This window comes from Syngnathoides biaculeatus, chromosome 12 (genome assembly GCF_019802595.1).
Source record: "Syngnathoides biaculeatus isolate LvHL_M chromosome 12, ASM1980259v1, whole genome shotgun sequence".
NCBI classification, from domain to species: domain Eukaryota; kingdom Metazoa; phylum Chordata; class Actinopteri; order Syngnathiformes; family Syngnathidae; genus Syngnathoides; species Syngnathoides biaculeatus.
The window spans coordinates 12,925,546-12,951,304 of record NC_084651.1 but is presented as its reverse complement, the minus strand read 5'-3'; the positions used below and the strand labels follow the sequence as shown (position 1 = coordinate 12,951,304).

Sequence of the window (25,759 nt, the reverse complement as noted above, 5' to 3'; positions counted from 1 at the left end):
TGTGAAATCATACACACACACACACACAAAATGGAAAAAGGAACACACACTTGTGGAGTAAATCTTGCTCACTGAGTTGAAGTCTCACAAGATTCACTGACATCTCACACATGATCATGGTTTGAACTTGTAATTTTTCTAATAAATTTGGGTATCATGAACCATTCGTTGTGCACATCTACACACACACTTAAATTTAAGCAAAGGCCCCCAAGGTTTTTGAATTGCACTTGAGAATTGAGCAAATAGTAGCGAAAACTACAGGGAAGTCGAATGAGTTGTTTAAAGGATGAGTGACAGGATCGACTAAAGGCAAACAAACATCTAACATCTGACTCTCACCTGATGTTATCTGGACTGATTCCAGAATGTTGTTTTAACCTTTGCAACCATGCTCCTTAACAGCATTGTTGAAAGTGCTACTGAAACTTGAAATGTTCCTATACACTTGTGATTCCTTAATGTACTCTACATCTTAATATTTAGCCAACAAGAGAAGGAGAGAATGTGCAAGTCTGGTTAATACCTGTACGTAGAGAGGCAGGACTTGGACTAGATACTCTTGCAGCTTCTCTGAAGGCACCGCAGCCCCTTTGTGATCCAAATTTGACCATTGTTGAATCTCAAGTTCGTGCAGTTTTTCACTGAGCAAGTCAGAGAGTGGACGATCTCGACTTGTGACATCTGCTTTGTTCACATCGTGCTGCACGGAGACCGATAACTCCCCTGAAGCACTCAGCTCTCCTGTTTCTTTGTTGACCCGCTCTCCTTTTATGCCATCCTCCTGCAGGGGAATACAAAGACATCATTCAGAAATACAGAGACTCCCCCATCTCATTATATATATTAAAAAAGAAAAAATCTCTCTATTTAATGACATACACTTGACATTTTCCAAATAAGATCCAGTCTGTCCTTAAAAAATAATTCATCACACTGAAGACCAAAACCATGTTCCACTAAATTGGGTATTCGCCCATATTTGCACAGAATTGGTGACTCGCTGGATTCCATTTAGGATATCCGGAAGCACAACATGACAGGCAACTTTAATTATACATCTCTCATGATAGTGGAGCCCCACACAACTAACATGAACATGAAGACATGCAATTTTTTTGAAACTTCAGTTTCAATGCAAGGGTTTCATTGAGTGGATTTACACTTCCCCATTATAGTTGTGATACAGAATTTTGGTTAAGATGTGACTCATCGATAATTAATTCAACACTATTTTCAAATCATGGAAATTTAACTATGAAATACTGTATATTTACATGCAACAGCTTGCATGAAATGCTGTAGGAGACACAACGGTGCCCCATGAGTGACAGCTCTCTACTGTTGCCTGGGATGGTGATTTCTTTTTTTTTTTTGTATCCATCACACAGCACTTAGACAACTTTTGAAGTCAGATTTCTAATGAATTGCATGAAAGTCTTGGATTCAAATTTACATTTTAGAACAAGAAGTAACCAAAAACATTGACTTAATACAACAACTACATTATGAGCACATTCTATTAACATGCTTGTGATCTATGAAGAGGGAAGTGGATTGTAAAGACAGCTCACATTCCTCACAAATGTGAGCTTTTTGTTTGTCAGTGTGTGTGTGTGTGTGTGTGTGTGTGTGTGGTGTGTGTGTGTGTGTGTGTGTGTGAATGGAATGTGCGCTTTTTATCACCATTTCAATGAAACATAGACGATTACAGAATGTACAACACAAGTTCTTACCTGTGTTTGTGTGAGAGCCATGTGTGACTATCCACGCTCTTAAGAAGGAAACGTGAAAGTGACGCGGGGGAGTCCGGCTGAGCTCCTACTCTGTCCACGTTTGCATGTCAGCAATAAAGGCAAGCCGAGACCTGCTAAAACATGACAAGACGCTTAATGAACTGCGTTGTGCTGTGTGAACCCTCCCGGAAAACAGCCCGCCCTCACTAATCGACAGCAAGTAGAATGGACTTTGAACAAGGAGAGTAACTCAGATCAGCTGGCTCAGGTCATGTGCCTCCTGACTACCCCAAAGAAGCAGAAGTGAAAAAGTATTGCTGCGCCGAATGGATGAGGCCCTCCTACCACAGCTCAGTCACTTGGGCTTTTAATAGACCTCTCAGGTCGGCGGCTGCCATGCTATGAGTCAACATGACAGCAACCCATGAGTAAGAAAGTGTGGTCCTCAATTAAAAATCATTTTGAAGGGGAATTTACAACAAAAGCGATACTGTGTGTGAATGGTTAGCACATCCGCCTCGCACTTGAGGATTGGAATCTAAGATCCAGCCATCTCGTGTTGCGTTTGGTAGTTCTTCCTGTGCTTGTGTGGTTTTTCTCCAGGCACTTTAACTTCCTTCCATATTCTCAATACATGTCTTGGGTTAATTGATGACTTAATCACCTTTTGACGTGATTGTGAATGGCTGTTTGCCCTGCGATTGGCTGACAAGCAGTCCCGGATGTATCTCGCCCTAATTGGGAGAGGTTCAAGCTCACCAGCAACCCTGAACAGAATAAGCAGTATAAAGAATGGATGGATGGAATAATAACAAAAATTTAAAAAAAAAAAAAAAAGCCCCCTCCAAAATTATTGGAACGGAAATCGATGTCTACGGAATACATTTGAGTTTCAGAAGTTCCGAATTCCAGCTTTTATTTCATGGTATTTACATCACAGATGTGTAAAACAACTCGGGACATAGCACGTTTCGTTTGAACCAACCCACAGTTCAAGTAAGTAAAAGTATTGAAACATGTGACTGATGGGTGTTTCCAGTTACTTAGGTGATTTGATTTCTTAAACAAGTGATTTTTGGTTTGGGGTTTCACCTGTGCAAACTGCATTTACTAATAAGCAAACGTAAAAACCGGGGAGTTATCTATGGGAGGAAATTCACCCATTTTGAGACTGAGTGAAGAGAAAAAAAAATCCATCAGCGCTATTGCAGAAACATTGTACGTAGCCAATACAACAATCCAGGATGTCCTGAAAAAGAAGAAACTGCGCAACACATACTGAGCAGGTTGCCAAAGGGTATCAACAGCAATTGATGACAGAAACATTGTGAGAGCTGTGAAGAAACACCCAAAGACAAGTCAGTGACATCACTGCTAAACAAATGTGTGAAGGTATCGCAATCCAGTTTCCATTAGACATTGGCAGAAGAAATACTGTATATAGGTCATACCACAAGATATAAACCACTAATCACCAAGCTGTGGAAGGCCAGAACCACAATAATAAATTACACAGGGGGAAAATGGATAATTTATTGCAATAGAACAAGGCCGTATCCTTGATTGGGCTCTATAAATAATATTGAAAGTAATGTGTTACATTTCTGAGTTATAGCAAAAGATGACATTTGCAGGAGCAGTGATTGCAGCGACAAATAAATTGAGATTACAAGATGATATACAAGATGATAATACCAGTTACTGAAAAAGATGCCAAAAACATTAAACCCACAACACTTATACAACATAAAAGGATTGATAACTGTCACATTATTAAACCATTCGACCAGATAATCGTAAAATTCCTGCGGTGGAAAAAAAAGATTAACGTCGCAAAACTAACAAACAGTGCTATCTAGTGGGGAAATGCTATACTACTACTATTTTTATCAAGGACAAGAAAAAAAATTAACTTTACTATAAATCTGGTAAAAAGTAAGCAGTCTACATTCATTGTCCTTCATTCCATATTAGACGACGAGTAGACGTTACATTTTTTTTTTTTAACATTTATGGCCGGAGGATGGAGATGTTGCAAGAATGAGAAGTGGACGCCAAGCCCGCACGAGTCACACGTCACCTGCATGTGTGCTCGCTTTGTTTCTCCTGGATTAAACTACGAGTAAAATAATGAAAAGGTGGTTTATTTGCCACGCTAATGTACAGTTTTGTATTTTTTGCGACTAACCTACTTCGAGTTCTGTTGGGTGAAATGAACGGCGCGAGGCTGCGGGTGGAGCATTACCGCCCCCTACCGGAGAAAGTAAATAACTAGAAACGACATGAGCATAGTATCTAGTTATAAATACATAAAAGCGTGTACTATCCTATATTAAAAAAAAAGAAACGTAACTAAGTATTTAAAAAAATGTATCACTTCGTTTTTATTTTTTCCATTTTACGTCATTGGTCACGCGGTAGGTTCAACCAATCGGGTGCTTTAGGCGTGGTTAGTCTGTCTCCAGTGATTGACCGTTACATCCCTTTCGCGTTGCAAAATACGCTTTTTTGAGATCTCGTTTTGCATTAAAAAGCTCCAGATCCAACCGTATTAATCCAAAAGAGTACTGGTGTTAGGTCCTTGTAGAAGAACACAAGAAAGTCAGAACTGCGGAAGTGAAACCACAATAATGCATCCGATACCTTCACGTTCCCTGAGTAACGGGGACATATTTGACTTTGTACAGGGAGGAAACCTTGAGCAGTGCAAAGCCATCATGCAAAACGACCGCTCGGTCCTCAACCAAAAAGGTAAGTACTAAACAAATACACTTCATTGGATCTGCAAACAACTCCCAATATAATTTGATGAAAATTGCGCCCGTATGTATTTAAAAAAATAATAATAATTCGAAACGTGTCAATGAAACGTTTCAAATGTTTGACTGTCAAACATCAGCCAGTAACTGAACACACGCACACAAAAAGCTGGGATGCAGGGAAAGTATTTGATTGACAGGTGGAAGTGCTGTCTCCACCTATCTTACATGGTGACATTTTTTTTTCCAATTCAAGTTTTGTAGGCTTTTTAGAACGAGCCAGCGCTGTGGCGTGTCAAATTTACAAGAACTGTTTCGGGCCTCTTTAGTGCATCTTTGATATATTTATTGTACTCATAACAATCCATCGAGGGGAAATTCACCTCACACTGCTGTATACGTATTTTTTGCAGCAGAGCACACATACAGGCATGAAAAGACAGAGAGATTTCAGAGTGAAAGGGGCACACAAACAGTGCTCCTCAATTGTCGAAAGTCAATGTTTTGCTCAAGAGCACCTCAATAGTAGTAAGGAAGCAGCCCAGGATTACTCAAATACTCAATTTTATGTTTGTCTATGGCAGGAGCCAAGCAATGACGAAGCAAAGAAATAGCAGTGTCGGTTGATCGGGAAGACAAAAGAATACTTCTATCCAAATTTGAAGAATTTGGATGGAAGTATAAAAATCTGAGAAATGAGCGCTGGGCATAATGTAATCGAGCATTTGGTGCAGCACCTTATACGTCACATCCGCGCACGTAAGTCATGTGACTCGCCAAAATGGCAGCGCCCCTGAAAATTCGTAATTGTCGATAAAAGTCTTCTCAAAACAGTATTAAATGAGAGAGGATTCAACATCACATTGTCAAAATAGAGTACATATTTCACGACCTATTGGATAGATTGTTCATGCAAAGCACTGGATTTCCCCTTTAACGTCTGTATCGTCTGAGATAATGTGATGTACATCTAGATCATGATTGTTTGAAGATTTTCAAAAAATGTGCTTAAAATTGGAACGATGTGGGCCCCACTTAGATATTATTCCCCTTTTATGTCTAACGTACACTACCAGTCACAATTCCCATTCAATCTTCTTCTTCTTTTCCTTTCGGCTTGTCCCGTTAGGGGTCGCCACAGCGTGTCATCTTTTGCCATCTTAGCCTATCTCCTGCATCTTCCTCTCTAACCCCAACTGTCCTCATGTCCTCCCTCACCTCATCCATCAACCTTCTCTTTGGTCTTTCTCTAGCTCTTTTGCCTGGGAGCTCCATCCTCAGCACCCGCCTGCCGATATACTCACTCTCTCGCCTCTGAACATGTCCAAACCATCGAAGTCTGTTCTCTCGAATCTTGTCTCCAAAACATCCAGCTTTGGCTGTCCCTCTAATGAGCTCATTTCTAATCCTATCCAACCTGGTCACTCCGAGCGAGAACCTCAACATCTTCATTTCTGCCACCTCCAGTTCAGCTTCCTGTTGTTTCTTCAGTGCCACCGTCTCTAATCCGTACATCATGGCCGCCCTCACCACTGTTTTGTAAACTTTGCCCTTCATCCTAGCAGAGACTCTTCTGTCACATAACACACCAGACAGCTTTTCCCAACTGTTCCAACCTGCATGGACCTGTTTCTTCACTTCCTGACCACACTCTCCATTGCTCTGTATTGTTGACCCCAAGTATTTGAAGTCGTCCACCCTCGCTATCTCTTCTCCCTGTAGCCTCACTCTTCCCCCTCTACTTTTCTCATTCACGCACATATATTCTGTTTTACTTCGGCTAATCTTCATTCCTCTCCTTTCCAGTGCATGTGTCCATCTTTCCAATTGTTCCTCTGCATGCTCCCTGCTTTCACTGCATATGACAATATCATCTGCGAACATCATGGTCCAAGGGGATTCAGTGTAACCTCATCTGTCAGCCTATCCATTACCACTGCAAACAGGAAGGGGCTCAGAGCTGATCCCTGATGCAGTCCCACCTCCACCTTAAATTCCTCTGTCACACCTAAGGCACACCTCACCATTGTTCTGCTGCCATCATACATGTCCTGTACTATTTTAACATACTTCTCTGCCACACCAGACTTACGCATGCAGTACCACAGTTCCTCTCTTGGTACTCTGTCATGGGCTTTCTCTAGATCCACAAAGACACAATGTAGCTCCTTCTGACCTTCTCTGTACTTTTCCACGAGCATCCTCAAGGCAAATAATGCATCTGTGGTACTCTTTCTAGGCATGAAACCATACTGTTGCTCGCAGATACTTACTTCTGTCCTGAGTCTAGCCTCCACTACTCTTTCCCATAACTTCATTGTGTGGCTCATCAACTTTATTCCTCTATAGTTCCCACAGCTCTGAACATCCCCTTTGTTCTTAAAAATGGGAACTAGAACACTTTTCCTCCATTCTTCAGGCATTTTTCGCCCGCTAGTATTCTGTTGAATAAGTTGGTCAAAAACTCCACAGCCATCTCTCCAAATTGCTTCCATACCTCACCGGTATGTCATCAGGACCAACTGCCTTTCCATTTTTCATCCTTTGTAGTGCCTTTCTGACTTCCCCTTGGTAATCATTGCCACTTCCTGGTCCTTCACACTTGCCTCTTCAACTCTTCCTTCGCTCTCATTTTCTTCATTCATCAACTTCGCAAAGTATTCTTTCCACCTATTTAGCACACTACTGGCACCAGTCAACACATTTCCATCTCTATCCTTAATCACCCTTACCTGCTGCACATCCTTCCCATCTCTATCCCTCTTTCTGGCCAACCTGTAGAGATCCTTTTCTCCTTCTTTCGTGTCCAACCTGGTGTACATGTCTTCATATGCCTCTTGTTTAGCCTTTGCCACCTCTACCTTTGCCCCTACGTCGCATCTCGATGTACTCCTTTCGCCTCTCCTCAGTCCTCTCAGTATCCCACTTCTTCTTCGCTAATCTCTTTCCTTGTATGACTCCTTGTATTTTGGGAATCCACCACCAAGTCTCCTTCGCCCCTTTCCTACCAAAAGACACACCAAGAGCTCTCCTGCCTGTCTCTCTGATCACCTTGGCTGTCGTTGTCCAGTCTTCCGGGAGCTTCGGTTGTCCATCGAGAGCCTGTCTTACCTCTTTCTGAAAGGCCGCACAACATTCTTCCTTTCTCAGCTTCCACCACATGGTTTTCTGCTCTACCTTTGTCTTCTTAATCTTCCTACCCACCACCAGAGTCATCCTACACACGACCATCCTATGCTGTCGAGCTACACTCTCCCCTACCACTACTTTACAGTCAGTAACCTCCTTCAGATTACATCGTCTGCACAAAATATAATCCACCTGCGTGCTTCTACCTCCGCTCTTGTAGGTCACTATATGTTCCTCCCTGTTCTGGAAACAAGTGTTTTCTACAGCCATCTCCATCCTTTTTGCAAAGTCCACCACTATCTGTCCCCCAAAGTTCCTTTCCTGGATGCCGTACTTACCCATCACTTCTTCATCGCCCCTGTTTCCTTTACCAATATGTCCATTACAATCTGCACCAATCACAACTCTCTCGCTGTCTGGGATGCTCAGAACTACTTCATCTAGTTCCTTCCAGAATTTCTCTTTCAACTCTAGGTCACATGCTACCTGTGGGGCATAGCCGCTAACCACATTATACATAACACCCTCAATTTCAAATTTTAGTCTCATCACTCGATCTGATACTCTTTTCACCTCCAAGACATTCTTAGCCAGCTCTTCCTTTAAAATAACCCCTACTCCATTTCTCTTCCCATCTACTCCGTGGTAGAATAATTTAAACCCTGCTCCTAAACTTCTAGCCTTACTACCTTTCCACCTGCTCTCTTGGATGCACAGAATATCAACCTTTCTCCTAATCATTATGTCAACCAACTCCTGAGCTTTTCCTGTCATAGTCTCAACATTCAAAGTCCCTACACTCAGGTGTAGGCTCTGTGCATTCCTCTTTTTCTTCTGACGATGGATCCGGTTTCCTCCTCTTCTTTGTCTTCGACCCACAGTAGCTGGATTTCCACCGACGCCCTGCAGGTTAGCAGTGCCGGGGGCGGGTGTTGTTAACCCGGGCCACGACCGATCCGGTATGGGATTCTTTAGATGAACGCTCATATTTGTTTGGCACAGTTTTTACGCCGGATGCCCTTCCTGACGCAACCCTCTGCATTTATCCGGGCTTGGGACCAGCCTACAGATTGCACTGGTTTGTGCCCCCATAGGGCTGCATTCAATTCCCATTCAATAGCATGAGAAAATGTATCCAAATGTGTGTTGTCGCAATCAGTTTCATATCCATCCATAAATTTTAATATTGTTTTGACACCAGCCATAATACTAGTGTACACTGATGTTCAAATCTGGTTTTGTGTGCATTTTATTCTTCTTCACCCAGGCTGGGGTGGTTTCACTCCGATGCACTACGCTGCCCTCCATGGTAACCGAGCCCTGGTTGACCTTTTCCTCAGCAACGCCGCCGACCCCAACCTGACCTGCGACGCGGGACAGTCAGCTTTTCACTTTGCTTGCAGGTCAGTGAGCTTTGGTTCATTTCTTCCATTGAAAACCTCCCGATCTTGTGATGTCTCCCCACATAGGCAAGGAAACATCGACATCATTCATAAAATGAGACGGCACGGAGCCGACCTGCGTGCGGTAGACCTGCAAGGAAAATCCTCTCTGCATCACGCTGTGACTGGTGGCAGCATGTGAGTGAAGTCACCCAACAAAAAGTCAAACTGTCATAACTTTTATAGTCCATGCACGCATGTGTTGACCGTTCTTCACCCAGCGTTGCCGTGCACTATTTGTGGGAGACGGAAATGTTCCGTTTCACAGACACAGACACGCACCGGATGACCCCCCTTCATTTGGCGGCATCGACAGGCAACACAGATATGGTCCGGTACCTCCTCAGAGACCAGGTCATGATTTATTTTGTATTTCTTATTTGACAATAGTAATGAGCAGTTATCATGACCAAGGCAACTGAATCTTCTTGAAATAGCTCAAAACGTAATTATCTGGCTGGCGACCAGTCCAGTTTTGATGTTGACTGTTTTTACTATTTGACTACAAATTGTACGACGTTTGGTTTGCAACTTGAAAACAATTTCCTTTACTTACAGCGTTGTGCCGTGGATGCTGTCGACCAACAGGGGGCGACGGCACTTCACGTGGCGGCCGAGCGAGGATGCGTTGAGGTCTGCTGGACTCTGCTGCAAAAAGCCAAGTGCAGGGCCCTGCACGAGAAGAACCTCAGCGGACTCAGACCGTTGGACCTCAGCAAACAAGGGAAAACATTTCGGTGAATATGAAGCAAAACTTTAAAAAAAAAAAAAGATTCCGTCATCACTACAGTCGCAGCAATTTTTGTTTAGGATTGCCTATATTCATAGTTTAAACTGTAAATATACCACAATCTATTATCCAAAACAGTTTCATATTGGTTTAAACTTGTTTTACAATTGACTGTGAAAAATAAATGATTTACAGATTATTTCATTTTGGAAAAAAAATGCTTTGGAACTAACTACACATGCTAAACAGGCTAAACTTAGCTCTTTAAAACATTCTAAGCTTTTTTTTTCATTAAGAGACTTAATTTTCAACTGTGTCGACATCAATTACTACTTTCCTATTCAGAGTATTACAGAAACAGCACAAAAATGCAATTAGGCAAGTTTTTCAGTGAATGGCTGAGGATTGGTTCCACAGGACAAATTTGTGAATCGCAAACCACAAAAACGTGGGGCTCACTGTACACACGGCTGTGTTATGCTTTTATTTGCAGGCATCGCCAACTCACCAAACTACTGAGCCAGTATATGAACATGCCAATCAGCCACAAGCCCAAAGACTCTAATGGTAATGATCATCTGTCGTGTTTAAATCAGGTGTGGCACAATTCAGAAAAGGCATAAAAGATATGCACTTATATTGATTTTTGTGTTTTTTTTTTTTTTTTTGGTGTCCCTTAATGCTAGTTTTGTACTACTGGATACTGATTTTTCCAAGTCTGAGCGGAGCCACCATTCTGCTGATAGCAGCCATGTTGGGAGGTTATGGTGGTCTCCTTTGTGGTTTACTCTTGCCTTGCCTGGCCAGAAGCATCTTCACTCAGTACCACCGCATGGCCGCATACCAGAGGTTTGACAAACTGTGGCATTTTTGAACCATGTGTAATATTCCCAACACTTTTTTTTTTTTTTTTTTTTTTTTTTTGGGGTGCGTTATATCTCTTTGTTCAGAGAGCAGCTGTCTTCATTTCAGGTTACCCAACCCCATTTACCCGGGGACCCTCATAGCAGGCTTGCTCCATTCCCTGGTTTGCTTTTATGGGAAAATAGCGCCTAATATCCTTCCACTACGACAGATCACATTTTTGCATGGTTCTTGAGAGACTTTTTATGCTCTAGTAATAACACATGAGGATGTTACGTGCCAATCCTTTGTTTCTAGTGCAATATGCTGGCATGTTTTGTGATGTCATACATTCCTATACATTCCAATATCTGTCGTGTAGTTCGTCTGAGCATTTGAGGGTTGCCCTAATATACATATGGACATTTTGCATTATGCTAATTTTTACCATCTAATTGAACTAACACAAATCTGGGATTCTTTTATTTTTCTGATATTTGTGGTCTAATGGAATTTTCTTGGGAATCAGACTAAGGAAAATGGCCTATGCAAAAACACTGATACCCTTAATTTAATATTTTGTGAGTAACCTTTCGAGGTGATCACTGCAATGTCACTCACAATGAGACTGTTAGCATGTCTAGTCTGGTATTTTGGGTCCACTATTGCGCTCGTGGACCTACATCATCGAATCACGTCACCAGCCGGAAGTGTCGGTCTAGCAAAGCATTCTTCAATGCTAAGTCGATTGGAGACGACACGAAAATACGTCTTATAGCATTTTGTCCAATCCATTTAGAAGGTGATAAGAAACGAAGGTACTTGGCATAGAGGACTTATTTAATGACGAAGTTGATGTTTTCGCCGATAAGAAATTGGACTATTATCCCGCTTCCGCTTGTCTTGGACAACTGGATCTACACGTGTATCTGGTGAGTAAGTAGTCGAGATTTACACAGAAGAGTTTGAAAGCGAAGAAAAGTCTGGACGCATACAAATACTTCGTTGCTGGGTCTGTTCTTAATCAAGAATAAATCCCACATAGCAATGGAGGCACTCAGATTTTTTTCAATACAAATACCAATATTTAAATAAATGACTCCTGGTTTTACACAAACTCACATTTATTAACTATGATTGGGGGGGGGGGGGGGACAGCGAGTCCGCTCCTCCGTACACGAAGCGTGTTGCGGCCACACGTTAAACTTGGCTAAACCTCTCCGTGGCAGACGTTTTTTTTTTAATAACCCTAACCCATGTTCTCAAAGGAGTCCAATGCGTAGTTAAAAAACGAAAATAAACCGCTGTGATAGGTCTCAGCCCTAATACACGGAAGCACGTTGTGGGCACACGTTGAACTTCGATAAACCTCTGTGTGACCGGCGTTTTCTTTTTTTAAATATGCATCGGACTCCTTTGAGAACAATGGGAATTTGAGATTGAGAAGAATAATTCCTACCTGAAGTGAAGTGATCACTACACAGTCGTGTGTATTTGGTTGGGCACCATCCATCACTTTTAATTGCCGAAATCCATTGATGTTTTCTCGTCTTTTCAGCTCGTATTCCATAGAATGATCTCTTTGAATATCTGTCTTGTCTGTTGTAACAACCAACAGCACAACAAGTCTCGGGCATTGTGAATATTCTGCACTGGTTCAATGTCCCCCCACACTGTCGAGCAGCTCTTTTTGACCGGCAATATGGTGCCGTGAAAATGGTGACGTCACGTGCATGAGAGCTCTCTTCATTAGCACCGGTATTTTTTTTTTTTTTTTTTGGGGGGGGGGGGGGGGGCTTCTTCCACAAATGTGGAATAGTAATTATATCAGGACTGTTCACAATGTATTCACAGATTTTGTTCCTAGCCGTTCTTGCTTTTTTTCTTAGCTGTGCGTTGGTGTTTTTGACCTGAAACTGCGACCAAGGTTCCTGCCATGGGGCAGGACATTTCACTCAAGGATGCCTTGATGGTCTTGAGATTTCTTTGCTCCCAGCACAGATTGAAGCCCCCCTTAAGCACTTATGTATAATGTTTGCTTTTTGAGAATATATCAAAAGTCTTTTCCTTAACCGAATGAATGTGTCGGGCCGAGCACCGCCCTGGTCCAGGTGTCGACGGTCCACTTCTGCTTAGTCCTCGGTTTGTTCTTTAAGATTCTGACTCAGGACCCCGGGATGCTGGAATGCGCTGATGCGGACCCTCGGTTCTCCTGCATCGCTGACCTAGTTGAGAAGAACCAAAGCTCTAACAGGTTCTGTCCCTACTGTGAGGTAAGACGTGGCACTTGACATGCCTGACAATGACATCAATGTCTTGATCTAGAAATGGCTTGATGTCTACTTTTAGTCTTGGGTGGGACAAAAAAAACATTCCTTTAATTATTCCTCACGAGTATATTTATCTCCTTCTTATTCTCACTTCAGTTATTCCAGCCTGACTACACTAAGCACTGCAAGTTCTGCAATGTGTGCATCCAGCACTACGACCACCACTGCCTCTTTCTAAACCGGTGCATTGGCCAGGCTAACCATCGCCTCTTCCTCATCTTCATCCTCTCCGTGCTGACAGGCCACTTCTTGTTTGTCGCCACGGCAACAAGGTACCTGTACGACAAGATGTCAGCCAGCGGCATGTTGTCGTGGCTCACGTGCCTGGGGAGTGAGTTCTGGGTCACGGGGATGACGATTATGAATGCCGGGACACTCTTGTGGGAGGTGTGGCTACTGACAGAGCAGTTACATGCCGTCGCTATGGCAACGACGACTTACTTCAGATACTATGGAAATGTGAGGCGGCACAGGTCACTTGGACAGCGCTGGATTACGGTGGTGACGTTTCTGCTCGAGGGACGGAGACAGTTGGACAGCGGCCCTACAAGCGATGACAACGTGCCAATAGACATTTAAAACTGTCACAGCTTGTATTTAGTTTGCTGACCATTTGCAGTATTAGTCCATTAGTCAGCAATGGAAAAATTCTAATTAAAAAGAAACACAGCAACATGTTGCTAAATGAATGGCTAGTATCATGGTTACATCCATGGGTGTACTTCATGAAGTTATCTGTGAGTATTTTCCATGACATTATCAGTTACAGTAGTAATGTGGTGCTTAAAGCTTATGCACGCGTGTGTGTCGATATTTTAGCTTGTTGGAATGCTACTGAGAGCATAAATATTCATAGGTTTTTTTTAACACTGTGTCAGTGACAATTTTTAATTGAAATTTACTCAGGTTTTAACAATATACTGTATATGTACTGGTATAATACAATAATCTTTCATAATTAATAAAAGATAAAAATGAGATCTAGTATCCTCAGGAAAAAAAATCTTGAACATGCTACCCACATTATTTTAAAGTTTTGACATAGAGTCTCTGGTCCATGTGTGTTATTTTTATTGTTATATTTTTTGACAAATGTTATACATCTGTTCTTTTTAAATATGTTTACTAGAGTGTAAAATGCTAAATGTAGGGGTATCCCAAATAAAAGCAGATGTATAATTAGCTGGTGGTAATGATAAATCAAAGATTGTCAAAAAAAAAAAAAAATATATATATATATATATATATATATATATAATATATATTCGTTTTTTATCCCCCTATGAACTCCTGCACGCCTCTTTGTACTTCATGTTGTTTATGGTGTTAAACACAACATAGATTTTCTCACATTATCACCAGAAGTGCCCTTGTCACATGCTGTAATTTATTTTTCTCCTACACTGTCAACTTGTGCATGTGTTGTGCTGTTTATACTGTACCTATTTGGATTTAATGAATTATTGTTTGAATAAAAACAAAATTAAGCCAATGTAATAGTGCTTGTAGTTCTTGAAAATGTCTGTCTTCAATCTGAGGAAAGTGGCTGAATCCAATTTCTTTCACAATAGATTGCTTCTCTGATTCAATAGTTTGCCATTTTGAATGGATTTCAATGTGTTCTCATACTGCTGGGAAACCTCTCACATTTACACCAGGGACCTTTGTTTGTTTTTAAAAAAAAAAACATTTTTTTTTTTGGTCCAGGAACGCATTTTGTAATGCCCATTTGTAATCCCTGGCGTTTAATACGACGTTGGTCCAACCTCTGCACTTATAACATCTTGAATTCTTCTGAGAAGGTTTTCCACAAGGTTTAGGAGTGTATTTATCGGAATTTATGACCATTTTTCCAGAGCCATATTTGTGAGGTGACATCGATATTGAACGAGAAGGCTTGGCTCTCATTGTCTGATCTAATTTATCCAAAGTGCTGTATTGGGTTGAGGTCAGAATTGCAGGGCAGTCAAGTTCATCCACATCAAACTTTCTCATCCATGTCTTTGTCAACCTTGATTTGTGCACTGATGCATGGTCATGTTCAAACAGGAAGGGGCCATCGCAAAACTTGGTACAAAATTGGAAATGTCCAAAATATTAGCCGCTGAGCTCCAGCGAAAGGAACCCATCAACATACTGTACCAAGAGATTTTGGTAAGTCGAACAGTTTGGGGACTCCCCCTTCCCGTTCCAAGATTTCAGTGCACCAGTGCACAAAGCAAGGTCCATAAAGACATGGATGAGTGAATTTGGTATGTATGTATGGATGAGCTTGACTGGTCTGCGCATGGTCCTGCGTTCAACCCGATAGAACACTTTGGGTTGATTTTGAGAGGACAGTGAGGCAGGCCTTCTCGTCCAACAGTGTGTGACCTCACAAATATGCTTCTGGAGCATATTGAATATCCTCCTAATCTGCCATGTAAGATCCTGAACGTTTTGTCTCTGGTATTCTATGATAGTTAAATTCCTTGAAGAAATTTTTGAACGTTTGAAGAAGGTCCCATCGCTTTCAGATCTCATAATTCTCACATTTACATCTAACGGGAGAAACATACAGTATGTGCTTACAGAAATCAGCAGTTTTCACTTCTCTTTTAAGTTGCCTGACTTCCTGATGCAGAGCTAGACAAGAGGAAATCGGGAATTGATGTCATGGGATTTTTTGTCGATGGCTGCTGGGGGCTGTAAGATATCCTCTTGTGAAAAACAGGGACTGTGACTGCATGAACAGATGAGGCATAATCATGTAGACCTGTACACTTATTGCCGGGAGTCACTGCAATTGTTTTAGCGACCAAAGTGAGTGTACAGTCAAAGGGGAGGAAGAAGGGATGTGGGAGGGGCTTCAGGCATCTGAGAAGAGTGTATTTAATATAGCGAGAAAGAGAATGAAGGAAGCAGAGAGTGAGGGGTTAAGTGCTTGTAAGTGTGCCTGGCATCAAACGGAAACTGTCCAAGTGCGAGACAGAACGCCAGGGAGAGAGATGCTGGAAGAGGATGTAGAAGGGCGAGGCACCCGCATAAGTGTGTATGAACAGAGGGATGTGATCTGCAAGCATGCTGAGCCCCAAGATAAAACAGGCTCGACAGGGTAAGATTCCTTTTTCTTTAATTACATTGACAACAAATTCACACGTTCTCTACTTTCCCTTTTTTGTCAAATGTTTTGACGGTTGAAAAGCATGGTGATGTAATCTTTCATCCCTTGATGATAGCTTCTTCTTCTTCTTTTCCTTTCGGCTTGTCCCGTTAGGGGTCACCACAGCATGTGATCTTATTCCATCTTAGCCTATCTCCTGCATCTTCCTCTCCAACCCCAACTGTCCTCATGTCCTCCCTCACCTCATCCATCAACCTTCTCTTTGGTCTTTCTCTAGCTCTTTTGTCTGGCAGCTTCATCCTCAGCACCCTTCTACCAATGTACTCACTCGCTCGCCTCTGGACATGTCCAAACCATCGAAGTTTTCTCTCTCAAACCTTGTCTCCAAAACATCCAACTTTGGCTGTCCCTCTAATGAGCTCATTTCGAATCCTATCCATCCTGCTCACTCCGAGCGAGAACCTCAACATCTTCATTTCTGCTACCTCCAGTTCTGCTTCCTGTTGTTTCCTCAGTGCCACCGTCTCTAATCCGTACATCATGGCCGGCCTCATCACTGTTTTATAAACTTTGCCCTTCATCCTAGCGGAGACTCTTCTGTCACATAACACACCAGACACCTTTTGCCAACTGTTCCAACCTGCATGGACCTGTTTCTTCACTTTCTTACCACACTAACCATTGCTCTGGATTGTTGACCCTCAATATATGAAGTCGTCCACCCTCGCTATCTCTTCTCCCTGTCGCCTCACTCTTCCCCCTCCACCCCTCTCAGTCACGCACAATCCTGTTTTACCTCGGCTCCATCTAAATTTCTTGAAGATTCTCCCATTTGGGATCAATATGGCTGCAGGTGAAGTCTGTTTGATTGTAGATACAATGGGAAGATGGTGGGGGTTGAAACCTTTCATCAGAAAAAGTGTGGGTGTTTTCTGAGAAAAGTCACCAAGGCATTTTCCACACTGTACTGATTGTCACTTTTGCTTTATAGGTAAAAAGTCCCCGCTCTGGTTTCAAAATCAGGTAGAAACAGTTGTCTAGTCCACCCAAGTGATGTTGTCCTTGGGGGTTCGAGCAGGGTCCCAACGTTTGGCAAGTACTAACGGTCAAATGGTGAAACGATTCAAAAAACATAAAGGTTCGATCAAATGAAAAACTCGCCATGGTGTGCGGTTCTTGATCTCTCTTCTTTACATACTCTGAAGTGAAAAAAACATTAACTCTCCAGGAGTCAGTCAGAAGTAGTTTTCAGATCTCATTTCCAGGTTGCAGTCCACCAGCAGTTCTAATCGTATCACATCCGCTTTAGATGAAAGAGGTTTTGGGTGCAGACACCCATTAACGCTTTCTTTTTATGATACAAATAGGTAAAATCAAGCTATCCTGCTTCATCTATTTTCATAGCTGACGATGTGACAAACAATTGCTTTTCTTTTAGCACATGTGGGCGATCAAAGGCCGGCACAGCTACTTGAAAATGTGAGTCACATAAAACTTTCTCCCTGTCGGGGAAATCGAACCCCAGTCTTTGCCATGACAGGGAAACAAGCTGTCCACTCGCGGTTGGCAGATATCAAGATAGAGATGGTGGACAGCGTGCTGTCTACACATTTGTAGCTTGGAGTAAATGGAATACTTGACAAGGGTTGCAGTTTCCATAGCGCAGTATCACGATGGTTCCTTGATTTAATGTCCTAAATGGACATTGAAGTGCGGGGGTTGAGGATGTTCCGTTGGCTTGCTAAAGCCAAGGGACAAATGATATATCCTATTCTTATTCGGAAGTCTTACAGCTGCTTGATAGTGACGCATGAAAATTGGCGTGCACAAGCTGGATTGTACAGTAAATGGAGCAGAAATTAAAATTACATAGTTAATCCTGTTTATGACGTTACTTGATTATTTTCATTTGAATACGCTGTACCTATTTTTCTGACTGATGTTCTATTTTTTTTTGGGGTGGGGGCAGTATTTAATACTAAAATTGCTTAAATGCAGTTGCTCGTGGTTACTATCTGCAAACAACCACCAACTAATAAGATCTGTAGTTATTAGGCTGCCATTTTGTTAAATGTATTTGGCCACATAAAGAAATTACAAATGTTTTGATGCAAAAAGAGGAGGGTTAGGGTTAGGTCATATTTGATTCATATAGAAAATTTTCTCTCCAAAAAAAATCTGACATTTCTCTTTTGTTGTTAGTTAAAATGATAAATTTGTTTTGTCTGATATTTCAAATGTTTGTGTTTTTAATCCTAAAATAGCCCGTTCTAAGAGCATGGTCTTTGGCGAGTTGTCACGGGTCTCCAGGCCTTGCTCCCCTCTTGACCAGGAGAAGGTGCTGAAGGCAGGCTGGCTGAAGAGACAACGCATTATCATGAAAAACTGGCAACTACGATGGTTTGTCCTCAAGGCTGAAGCTTTGTATTTCTACAAAGACCAGGATGAGATCAAGGAACAGGTAATATTCAAGTGCTTTATCACCTTAAAGGGCATTTTCCATTACCATTCCTTTCCATTTGGAGTCCACATAAATGTAAATAAGGTTTATGCATCCACCTTATAGCGTCATGCTTCACAGCGAAACAAAAGTAGTTTAAAGTGGGACTGTCATCCCTATAAACATTCTAAAATAGGTATTGTAATGAAAAATACATATAACAGTATTCACTTCAATGTCTATACGAAAAAATAAATGTGAGCGGATCATGCGTAAACCATGCGCAAAGTTGCGCAATTGAGTGTCCCTCGACATCCAAGTGGTCGCCATATTAGTTGCGTCATCTGTCCTTGACGTCATCGTCACTTCCGCCATTGAAAACGCGCAGTGCCTGCGACTATGGAAGCCGAACAACAAGAGATATTCAGATTTTTCCGACGCCTCTTCGGACTCCGAAGTTCTTTTTGACAAGGACAACACCACACAACCGAGTGAAGTTACCAGGGCAATATTACACTATTGTTTCGAGCCCAAGGGGCAATATGACACTATTGTTTCGAGCCATACTCAGATGATATGCGATCAAGGCCAAACCGCATCCCCGTCCGATCCACTTCCGCGGCGGAGATGAGCCATCGCGGCTCATCACAGCCGGCTGGTGTGGCTTATGACAGAGCTGAGCGGTGCTGCTTTAGGGGGGTGCTCGCAGTCGAGCCTAGGCGCTTTATGCGCGCACGCGATTGAGTAACGCATTCTCGGCTGGGTTCTTCAGAGCCGCCCCCGTCGCAAAGCCCAACGCGCAGCCTTCGCAGAAGTTGTGACCGCTGAACACGGCGCCTCAGCCTTTGTGGCTGATTTTCGGCGCCGTGGTGGCATATAAGGAGGAGGTGGAGCCGAGCCATGCTGCTTTTAGGCTTATGTTCAAAGCCGTCGCAGTACGCGATGAACACTATCGAGACGAGGCTGAGTGAGAGATTGTTGGCTGGGCGACGCGCACATCGACACATTTCGTACGTGGATCTTTTGTTACGTTATGAGGGAGACCGATTACGTGGTCCGCCCCAAACTATTATTTTTTTTAGTAGCACACACCTACCTGTTATTTGGAACCCACGAAGCTCTCGTCCTCTGCACCCGTGCAATCCATTTTTCACAACGAACAGGGTCTCTTTCAAACTTATGAAGGGTAATTCCATTCTCCCGAGTGTTCAAGCAATGTCCAGGAATGCAATGAGCTGCTATTTTGGCTAACACGAAGGAACAACGAGCTACCTTCCTGGAGGTAAAACTTATGGAAACTTCCTGCTTCTTCTCGAAAACAAATCCCTGAGAGGATTTTCATGGCAGGAGTTACAAAAGCCTGTATGTCAAAGTCATGTTTTGTGGTGAAAAAACACGTGGGACCATATTGGCTGTGGGTTTTTTTTTATTAATAATATACCAAAAATCATCCATTTCATGACAGGCCCACTTTAAGTGGTTCAGGAAGTACTGATGGGATGGATTTATTTTTCAGCAGCTATCGCTTAAAATCGCTTACTTATTCACCCGATCTGCTCTCAACACTTTTTTTTTATCTAAACTCGATCATTTATGAACTAACCCAGTGAAAACACTTTGATTGGCCCTTGAATGTAATTAGTAATATATTCAGCAATCTACCATATGTCATCCCTCTTCATTTGTTTTTTAACCAGGGTTACATTGCTCTCAAGGGCAGCCAAGTCAAAGAGCTTCCCACCAATCGGGACGAGCCGGGTCGTCATATATTTGAAATTGTTCCAGGTGGGTACACAATACTGTACGGGAAAATGGGTACGTAAGTTATTCTGCAAAAACTAAGACTCGTCCTTGCACTTACTCGTGGAAGGGGAACGTACAGTAATTAATTTCGGACTGTTGTAGAGGACCGCACCTACACGTCCACCCATTCTGATACCCCATATCCTGTCCAGGGTCAAATGTAGCTATTACAAATAATCTTTTTTTCTACATGTTATGATATTTTTGTTTGGTTGTGTGCAATGAGATTTCTCTATTGTGAAATATGTGCCTTGGCTCAATAAAGGATGGGAAACACTGGACACGACACCCTGAACTTGTCGCCGGGCGATCACAAAGCACACTCTGTACAAATAAGCATTCACATGTCCTTAAAATCTTTCCCATTCTGGATTGATGTACAACCTGAGTTGCTTAACAGTCCATGGTCTCCATCGTTGTATTTGGCGCCATGCATATTCAGTGGGAAGCTGGCAGGCGAGTGTCGTACTCTGATGCTATGAAGCTAAACTGCTGTAACGGGTGCAAAATATGCCTTGCCATTGTTTTCCTGCAGTAAGCTTATATTCTCCGAAATGTTTTCAGGGGGCGCTGCAGAACGCGATCGAAACCCTGAAGCGTTCCTGCTGATGGCTAACTCTGAAAGTGAAGCAGAAGAATGGGTCAGAGCGATAAAACGAGCAATCTGGGCCCCGCTTGGAGGAGGTGAGGTTTTTGAAATCCAGCGTGCACTTCAATGAACGCATGATTTATGACTTCAACAACTTCTGGGCATATCCATGTGAATTTCCCAGAAGGATACACAAAAACATTATCGACATTTTATAAAAGATGGGATTCACTTTCTTCTTGAGTCCAAATATGCATAAGAGTTTCAAGTTTTTCTGGGTTTTGCTGCCGTAGGTATCTTCGGCCAGCACTTGGAGGAAACTATGCTTAATGAGGGACAACGTGGTCCCCAGCGAAAGGTGCCTGCACTGGTCGAACGGTGCGCGTGTTTCATACGCGATCAAGGGCTTCAAGAGGAAGGTCTTTTCAGGGCCCCTGGACAGAGCAGTCGTGTTCGAGAACTGCAGGATACGTTTGACCGTGGTGAGAGTCTGTTGTTTGACAGGTGAGTCAAACTGGACTGGATCTCGCATTTGATGACCTCTGCCATAAACTGTGTGACAAGTACTCATTGTCCCTTTCAGTGCCACTGATGTCCACTCAGTGGCATCACTCCTGAAACTCTATTTGCGAGAACTACCTGAGCCTGTGATCCCTTTCACCCAGTATGCACAATTTCTCTCTTGTGCTCTGCTACTAACCAAGGACAGAGAAATGGTAAAAAAAAAAAAAAAAAGTGACTCGTGCATACAAACTAAAGTCATACCTTGATTTACGTGTACAGTTCTGAGGTTGTAGGTTCGAATTCAAGCTCAGACCCTCCTGTGCGAAAGGCTATCCTCCCACACTCCAAAAACATGCATGTTAGGTTCAAGTGAATATTCAAAATAGCCCATGTGTGTGTATAAAATAAAAGAGTATATAAAGAATAAAATAATTTTATAAAGTGTAATTACTCGGGGTCGGACAGCCCCCCTAAATTCCAATTTGCTATTTGTATTGACCGTAACAAATGACTTACGAATCTTGATTGAATCGTTAGCCCTTGTGCTATTAGAAAATTGTCCAACTTTAGTTTAAAAAAGATTAGCATAATTTCTCGTGTATAATCTGCTCCCATGGAAAAGACTCACCCCCAAAGTCCACAAGAACATTCCTGAAAATTCTTCTACTTATGTATAATGCATTTTTATAATGCACTATTTTGTTTCTACCCATATGATCAAAGCAAGAAGTACTGTATTATCTGTATTGTTAGTTTTAGTTTAATTTATTTTTAAATAATTGGGAAATTTAGCACTTACTATTTGAACACATTGTAATTACTCTATTCAGAGGCTCCTTGCAAATGTAAATTTGAGCGTTTGGCTCTACCGTCAAACAAATAGAAGAAAGTACATTGCTATGTGTCTCTCCTGGCCCAGATACAAGTGCATTACAGTACCTTAATGTCTTCAAATATTTTTTTCCACTTTAATCAAGCGACAGCGTAACCAAAGCTCGCTTGTTACTCCAATTTTGCCCCACAACACAAAGCAAAAATTTGGCCATGCGAAGGCTCATACATTATCTCTAAAATGTGTAAATTGGGAGCACTCAGAAGTCAAGGAAAATTGTACATAAAAATAATGTTCCTTTTTTCAAAGGGTATCACAGAACTTGGCAAGCAGGTGAAATCTCTTCCAAAGGTCAACTACAACCTCCTTGAATACATCTGTAGGTAAGTCATTCATATTCCCTGTCATTCATAATTCACTATTTGATGCGAGGAATTCATTATTCATCACACCCACATGCAATAGACATCACATCGATTGTGCACATACATAATTTGCATGCCCCCCCTGCAAACTGAGCCCACACGTCAGCCACATGACTCAGCTTCTCGTCATGACTCCGAATTTAAGCCACATGTTCAAACAATGTCATATTTTTATGATGCCGCATACGACTGTGGTTCCTGTGTGCTCAGGTTTCTGGATGAAGTCCAGTCCCACTCTGATGCCAATAAGATGAGCGTTCAGAACCTCGCCACTGTGTTTGGACCCAACGTGCTTCGGCCCAGAATGGAGGATCCGATGACCATGATGGAGGGTTGGTGACAGTGCTGTGACTGCAGAATCCAACCTCCCATGTTGATTCATGTTTCACGCTAATGATAACTCATTTGAACTGAAAACAGGAAGTTCTCACGTTCAACACCTGATGACTGTGCTGATCAGTGAACATGCCAGACTTTACCAGCTCGAAAACCCCGATGCTGTGACAGAGAATTCTTTGCCGCATCAAAAGAATTCTCTCCATAAGGGGAAAGTGGAATGGGTTAAACAAGAAGTTGCCGAACCCCCAGCACCCTCTGGCACAGGTGTTCAAATACCTCAGGAAACTCCTCAACCTTCTACCCCAGCTAAGGACAATAAGCTGATACAAACCATCACCTACCCTGAGAGGGATGAGGGTGTTCTAGCGAATAGTAAGACAGAGGAGAATGGGGACAGTCAAGCAAATTGTAAAAAAGAGGGACGGGATAGTCTTACAAAGCAGCCAAGTATCCTCTCTGCTTGGAGGTATTCTTTTAAGGGCAGTTCTGTGGGGTCAAGGGGAAACATCGGCGGATCAGCACTGGATGTGTCTGCAGGGGGAAGCAACTGGCTGATGAATGGTCTGTCATCCCTCCGAGCTCACAGACGCACCACCTCATCTGGTGCAAAACTTAAGGACTCAGCTTCGTCTCTGAAGGATTCAACCCTTTCCCTTAAAGAGACAACAGTATCAGTCGGGGACTCGCGAAGTGAGCCAGATCAGGACGCTTCTCGGGCACTGCACTCTCAAAGAGCCCCCCACCACTCGCACAGACTGTCCGCCTATGACAATGTCGGTCCTTCTACGCTAAGCTTGCCTGCTGAAACCTCCTCCATCTGGACTACTTTTGATATCTCTTTGGAGGAGCCAGAAGACCAAAGACCGCTGAGCGATGGTACAGCTGATGTAGATCATGATCAAACTTGCGCTGCTGATGATGTGGGAACAAACGTCATAACAGAATTGCAACAAGAGCTGAAGAGACAGAGGATGAGCTTTGAAAACACCATTCGCAAGTAAGATGATCCTCTTTTCTTGATCTTGACCCATGATTGCCCATTACGGCTAAATTTTCTGAACATTTCTCTCTTAAAGTTTGGAGGAGACCTGCCGTAAGCACCAGGCCAAAGTAAACATTCTTGAGGAGGAGCTCGACTACGAGAGAAAGCTGTACCACATGCTGGAGATCCGATTCAGAAACTCGGAGCGTGCACGGCAAGATGGAGAAAACCGAAACCTTCTCCTCCAGAGGGAGATGGAAGACTTCTTCCAAACTTTAGAAGACCTGACTACAAAGTCCAGCTAGACAAGACAACTTTGCCATCATCTGGTCTTCGCCAAGGCTTTGAAAACCAGATATACTGTACACCAGTGTTCGCCAATCTGTATTGAGTCAGCTCACATATTTAACATAAGAGAAATCTCATGTAATTGGGAATCATTGTTGTACAGTATTGTGCAAAGGCCTCTGACCACCACATAAGATGTTTTTGCAATGCTGCGATTACTATAAGTTGAATGCCAGTCCATACAGCGTAGCCCTGTGCCAAGCCCAAACAATCTGGAGAGCCAAGTTAGTTCTGAGGCTACCTTCTGATTATGACGGATAACAGATATGCGGTGCTATCATAAACGCAGGTGGCTAATGGTTCCACTGATGCCAAAGTGCCCTATTTGCACTTTTATCCAGATGTTTCCCAAAATATCATAGGTTCGTTCTTGCACCATACACTACATGTTTATGAGGAATTAGTTTTTTTTTTTTAATCCTTCCATTAGGATCCATCCTTCTACTTACTGTGAAAACAAAGCTAAGGGTGGCCTTATGCAGTAAAATATTATTGTATTGTCATGGCACTTTCCCTGAACTAAACAATTATATCAAGGTGACAAAAATGCATCTCCTGTGTTCAATTATTTTCATGTCTTGTTGAGTAACAGGTTCTTCACTATAGGGTGACTACACTAAAGACCATAAAAAAATCAGATTTATTAATAATGCTTCATCCATCAGTTTTATACATCTATCCAAATTAGTGTCACAGGTGATCTGGAGCCCATCTTAGCTGACTTTGGGTGATAGGCAGAGTACACGATGGACTGGTCGCCAGCCAATCGCAAGGTACATACTGACAACTACACACAGGAGGGCCACAGCCTGGATACCCAAAACACAAACCCAAACCAACATGCTGCCCATTCACACCCTATAAAAGTGGCACTAAATAGGCCCCCAAAACATGTCATCTAAATTCCAGCCGCAGCATGCTAACTGCATACAAAATGGGTCTTGTTATGGAATCTAATCACAGCAACAACTCAATTGAACAGACAAACGAAATTATGTCACTTTGTCCTCATTTAGTGGAGGGACGGAAATGCTGGAAAAGCACAATGGGGATGTTTTAGCTAGGCCAACAAAGACAGGAACATTCAGTGAAAAAAAATTCTGCGCTATACTGATCTACAGTGAAGAAAATAAGTATTTCAACACCCTGTTATATTGCAAGTTCTCCCACTTGGAAATCATGGAGGGGGTCTGAAATTTTCATCGTAGGCGTATGTCCACTGTGAGAGAGACAGTGGACATGCACCTACGATGAAAATTTCAGACCAGTCCATGATTTCTAAGTGGGAGACCTTGCAATATAGGAGGGTGTTCAAATAATTATTTTCTTCACTGTAAGTCTTTACACACATTTTCAGCATATTTCATGAATTTCGTCACAAAACGGGCGTATGCTTCCGCACCCCTTTAAAACCATTTAAGTGGG

The 25,759-nt window shown here is 42.5% G+C and overlaps 3 protein-coding genes across 12 annotated transcripts in view; 2 read left to right on the top strand and 1 right to left on the bottom strand.

Moving 5' to 3' along the window:
• The window catches only part of wdfy4 (WDFY family member 4), a 42,206-nt gene extending 40,234 nt beyond the window's left edge, over positions 1-1,972 (bottom strand). For 4 of the 5 annotated variants that reach the window (XM_061836399.1, XM_061836402.1, XM_061836403.1 and 1 more), the window contains exons 1-2: positions 1,737-1,965; positions 527-784 (exon numbers count right to left, since the gene is read on the bottom strand). In XM_061836399.1, the coding sequence (XP_061692383.1) occupies positions 527-784; positions 1,737-1,757 (279 nt within the window). In that variant the 5' untranslated portion in view covers positions 1,758-1,965. Of the gene's footprint in view, positions 1-526; positions 785-1,736 lie in introns of all 5 variants that reach the window. The other variant, XM_061836404.1, reaches the window with a different exon arrangement.
• A 2,216-nt stretch (positions 1,973-4,188) lies between these two features.
• Positions 4,189-14,179, top strand: si:ch211-223a10.1 (uncharacterized). Of its 3 annotated transcripts, none has more exons than XM_061836411.1 (10): positions 4,189-4,487; positions 8,892-9,027; positions 9,094-9,204; positions 9,288-9,420; positions 9,655-9,803; positions 10,290-10,363; positions 10,483-10,645; positions 10,747-10,851; positions 12,738-12,912; positions 13,066-14,179. In XM_061836411.1, the coding sequence occupies exons 1-10, from the start codon at positions 4,367-4,369 to the stop codon at positions 13,546-13,548; spliced, it is 1,650 nt and encodes a 549-aa protein (XP_061692395.1). In that variant the 5' UTR covers positions 4,189-4,366; the 3' UTR covers positions 13,549-14,179. The 3 variants fall into 3 exon arrangements, with proteins under 3 accessions (XP_061692395.1, XP_061692394.1, XP_061692393.1); XM_061836410.1 differs by having other exon boundaries at positions 9,625-9,803; positions 10,769-10,851; positions 12,722-12,912; XM_061836409.1 differs by having other exon boundaries at positions 9,625-9,803.
• Positions 14,180-15,763: 1,584 nt separating this feature from the next.
• Positions 15,764-24,870, top strand: arhgap22 (Rho GTPase activating protein 22). 4 transcript variants are annotated; one of them, XM_061836408.1, is made up of 11 exons: positions 15,765-16,063; positions 17,064-17,185; positions 18,337-18,533; positions 20,210-20,297; positions 20,880-20,999; positions 21,198-21,408; positions 21,488-21,620; positions 22,550-22,623; positions 22,876-22,997; positions 23,086-24,001; positions 24,081-24,870. In XM_061836408.1, the coding sequence occupies exons 3-11, from the start codon at positions 18,351-18,353 to the stop codon at positions 24,289-24,291; spliced, it is 2,058 nt and encodes a 685-aa protein (XP_061692392.1). In that variant the 5' UTR covers positions 15,765-16,063; positions 17,064-17,185; positions 18,337-18,350; the 3' UTR covers positions 24,292-24,870. The 4 variants fall into 4 exon arrangements, with proteins under 4 accessions (XP_061692389.1, XP_061692392.1, XP_061692391.1 ...); XM_061836407.1 differs by having other exon boundaries at positions 17,064-17,551; XM_061836406.1 differs by having other exon boundaries at positions 15,766-16,063; positions 17,064-17,439; positions 17,511-18,533.
• The last annotated feature ends 889 nt before the right edge of the window (positions 24,871-25,759 follow it).

Coding starts and splice junctions, on each gene's coding strand:
- si:ch211-223a10.1 (XM_061836409.1), top strand. CDS start 4,367: ATGCATCCGATACCTTCACGTTCCCTGAGTAACGGGGACATATTTGAC. Junction 9,205..9,287: donor GCTGTGACTGGTGGCAGCAT/GTGAGTGAAGTC, acceptor TTCTTCACCCAG/CGTTGCCGTGCACTATTTGT. Junction 9,421..9,624: donor GGTACCTCCTCAGAGACCAG/GTCATGATTTAT, acceptor CTTTACTTACAG/CGTTGTGCCGTGGATGCTGT.
- arhgap22 (XM_061836405.1), top strand. CDS start 16,030: ATGCTGAGCCCCAAGATAAAACAGGCTCGACAGG. Junction 16,064..18,336: donor GATAAAACAGGCTCGACAGG/GTAAGATTCCTT, acceptor ATCCTAAAATAG/CCCGTTCTAAGAGCATGGTC. Junction 20,298..20,879: donor TATATTTGAAATTGTTCCAG/GTGGGTACACAA, acceptor AAATGTTTTCAG/GGGGCGCTGCAGAACGCGAT.